This window comes from Corapipo altera, unplaced genomic scaffold (genome assembly GCF_003945725.1).
Source record: "Corapipo altera isolate COAL_440 unplaced genomic scaffold, ASM394572v1 113, whole genome shotgun sequence".
Taxonomy (NCBI): Eukaryota; Metazoa; Chordata; class Aves; order Passeriformes; family Pipridae; genus Corapipo; species Corapipo altera.
In genome coordinates, this window is record NW_020884895.1 from 11177904 (window position 1) to 11178621 (window position 718).

At 66.2% G+C, this 718-nt stretch overlaps 1 protein-coding gene across 1 annotated transcript in view; it reads right to left on the reverse strand.

The window, feature by feature from the left end:
* Positions 1 to 535, reverse strand: part of LEKR1 (leucine, glutamate and lysine rich 1) — a 32825-nt gene extending 32290 nt beyond the window's left edge. The window contains exon 1 of the mRNA XM_027647420.1: positions 383 to 535. Coding sequence (XP_027503221.1) covers positions 383 to 430 — 48 coding nt within the window. The 5' untranslated portion in view covers positions 431 to 535. The remainder of the gene's footprint in view (positions 1 to 382) is intronic.
* Between the last annotated feature and the right edge of the window lie 183 nt (positions 536 to 718).

Here is a 718-nt window from a genome sequence, read left to right on the forward strand (position 1 = left end):
TTCCTGAGACTCACCTGGAGTGAAAGCACCAGGACAGAGGGAGGTGTGCTGTGGGACTCACCTGCAGTGACTGAGGTGTTCCTGAGACTCACCTGGAGTGATTGAGGTGTTCCTGAGACTCACCTGGAGGGACAGAGGTGTTCTCTGGGCCTCACCTGCAGTGACAACACCATGGCAGAGCAAGGTGTTCCTCTGCAAGGCTCCCACAGAATTAGTGCCGTTCCACTGCACAGAGAGTGATGAAACACAACACCCCCCTTAACTCAGGACCACCATGTACCAGACAATGCACCAGTGCCCCCAGGCCAGTGAAACACCCCTGAATTCCCGCAGGAGCTGCTCTCCAAACGTCGGGGGGTTTTGCCATCTCCACAGCTCGTACCTTGCGGATCTCCTCGGGCAGCGCGTGGACGGGGACGTGCCGCTCCATGTGCTGCCGCAGGCCCCGCGGCGGAGTCCGGGAGCTGCCGGGGCCGGGGGGCTCGGGGCGGGCCGGGGGCCCGTGCGGGGGGACCCGTGAGGGGCGGGGGGAGCGCGGCGGGGGGGGCTCGGCCGCCGCCGCCGCCATCTTGTCACCGCGGCGTCCCCGTAACCGCGGCAACGGCGCGTGCGCGGCACGGCGGGCGTGAGGTGAGGGGGGGGCCGAGCCCTGACACCCCAAATTCGGCACTGACACCCCAAATCCAACCCGGACACCCCAAATTCGGCACTGACACCC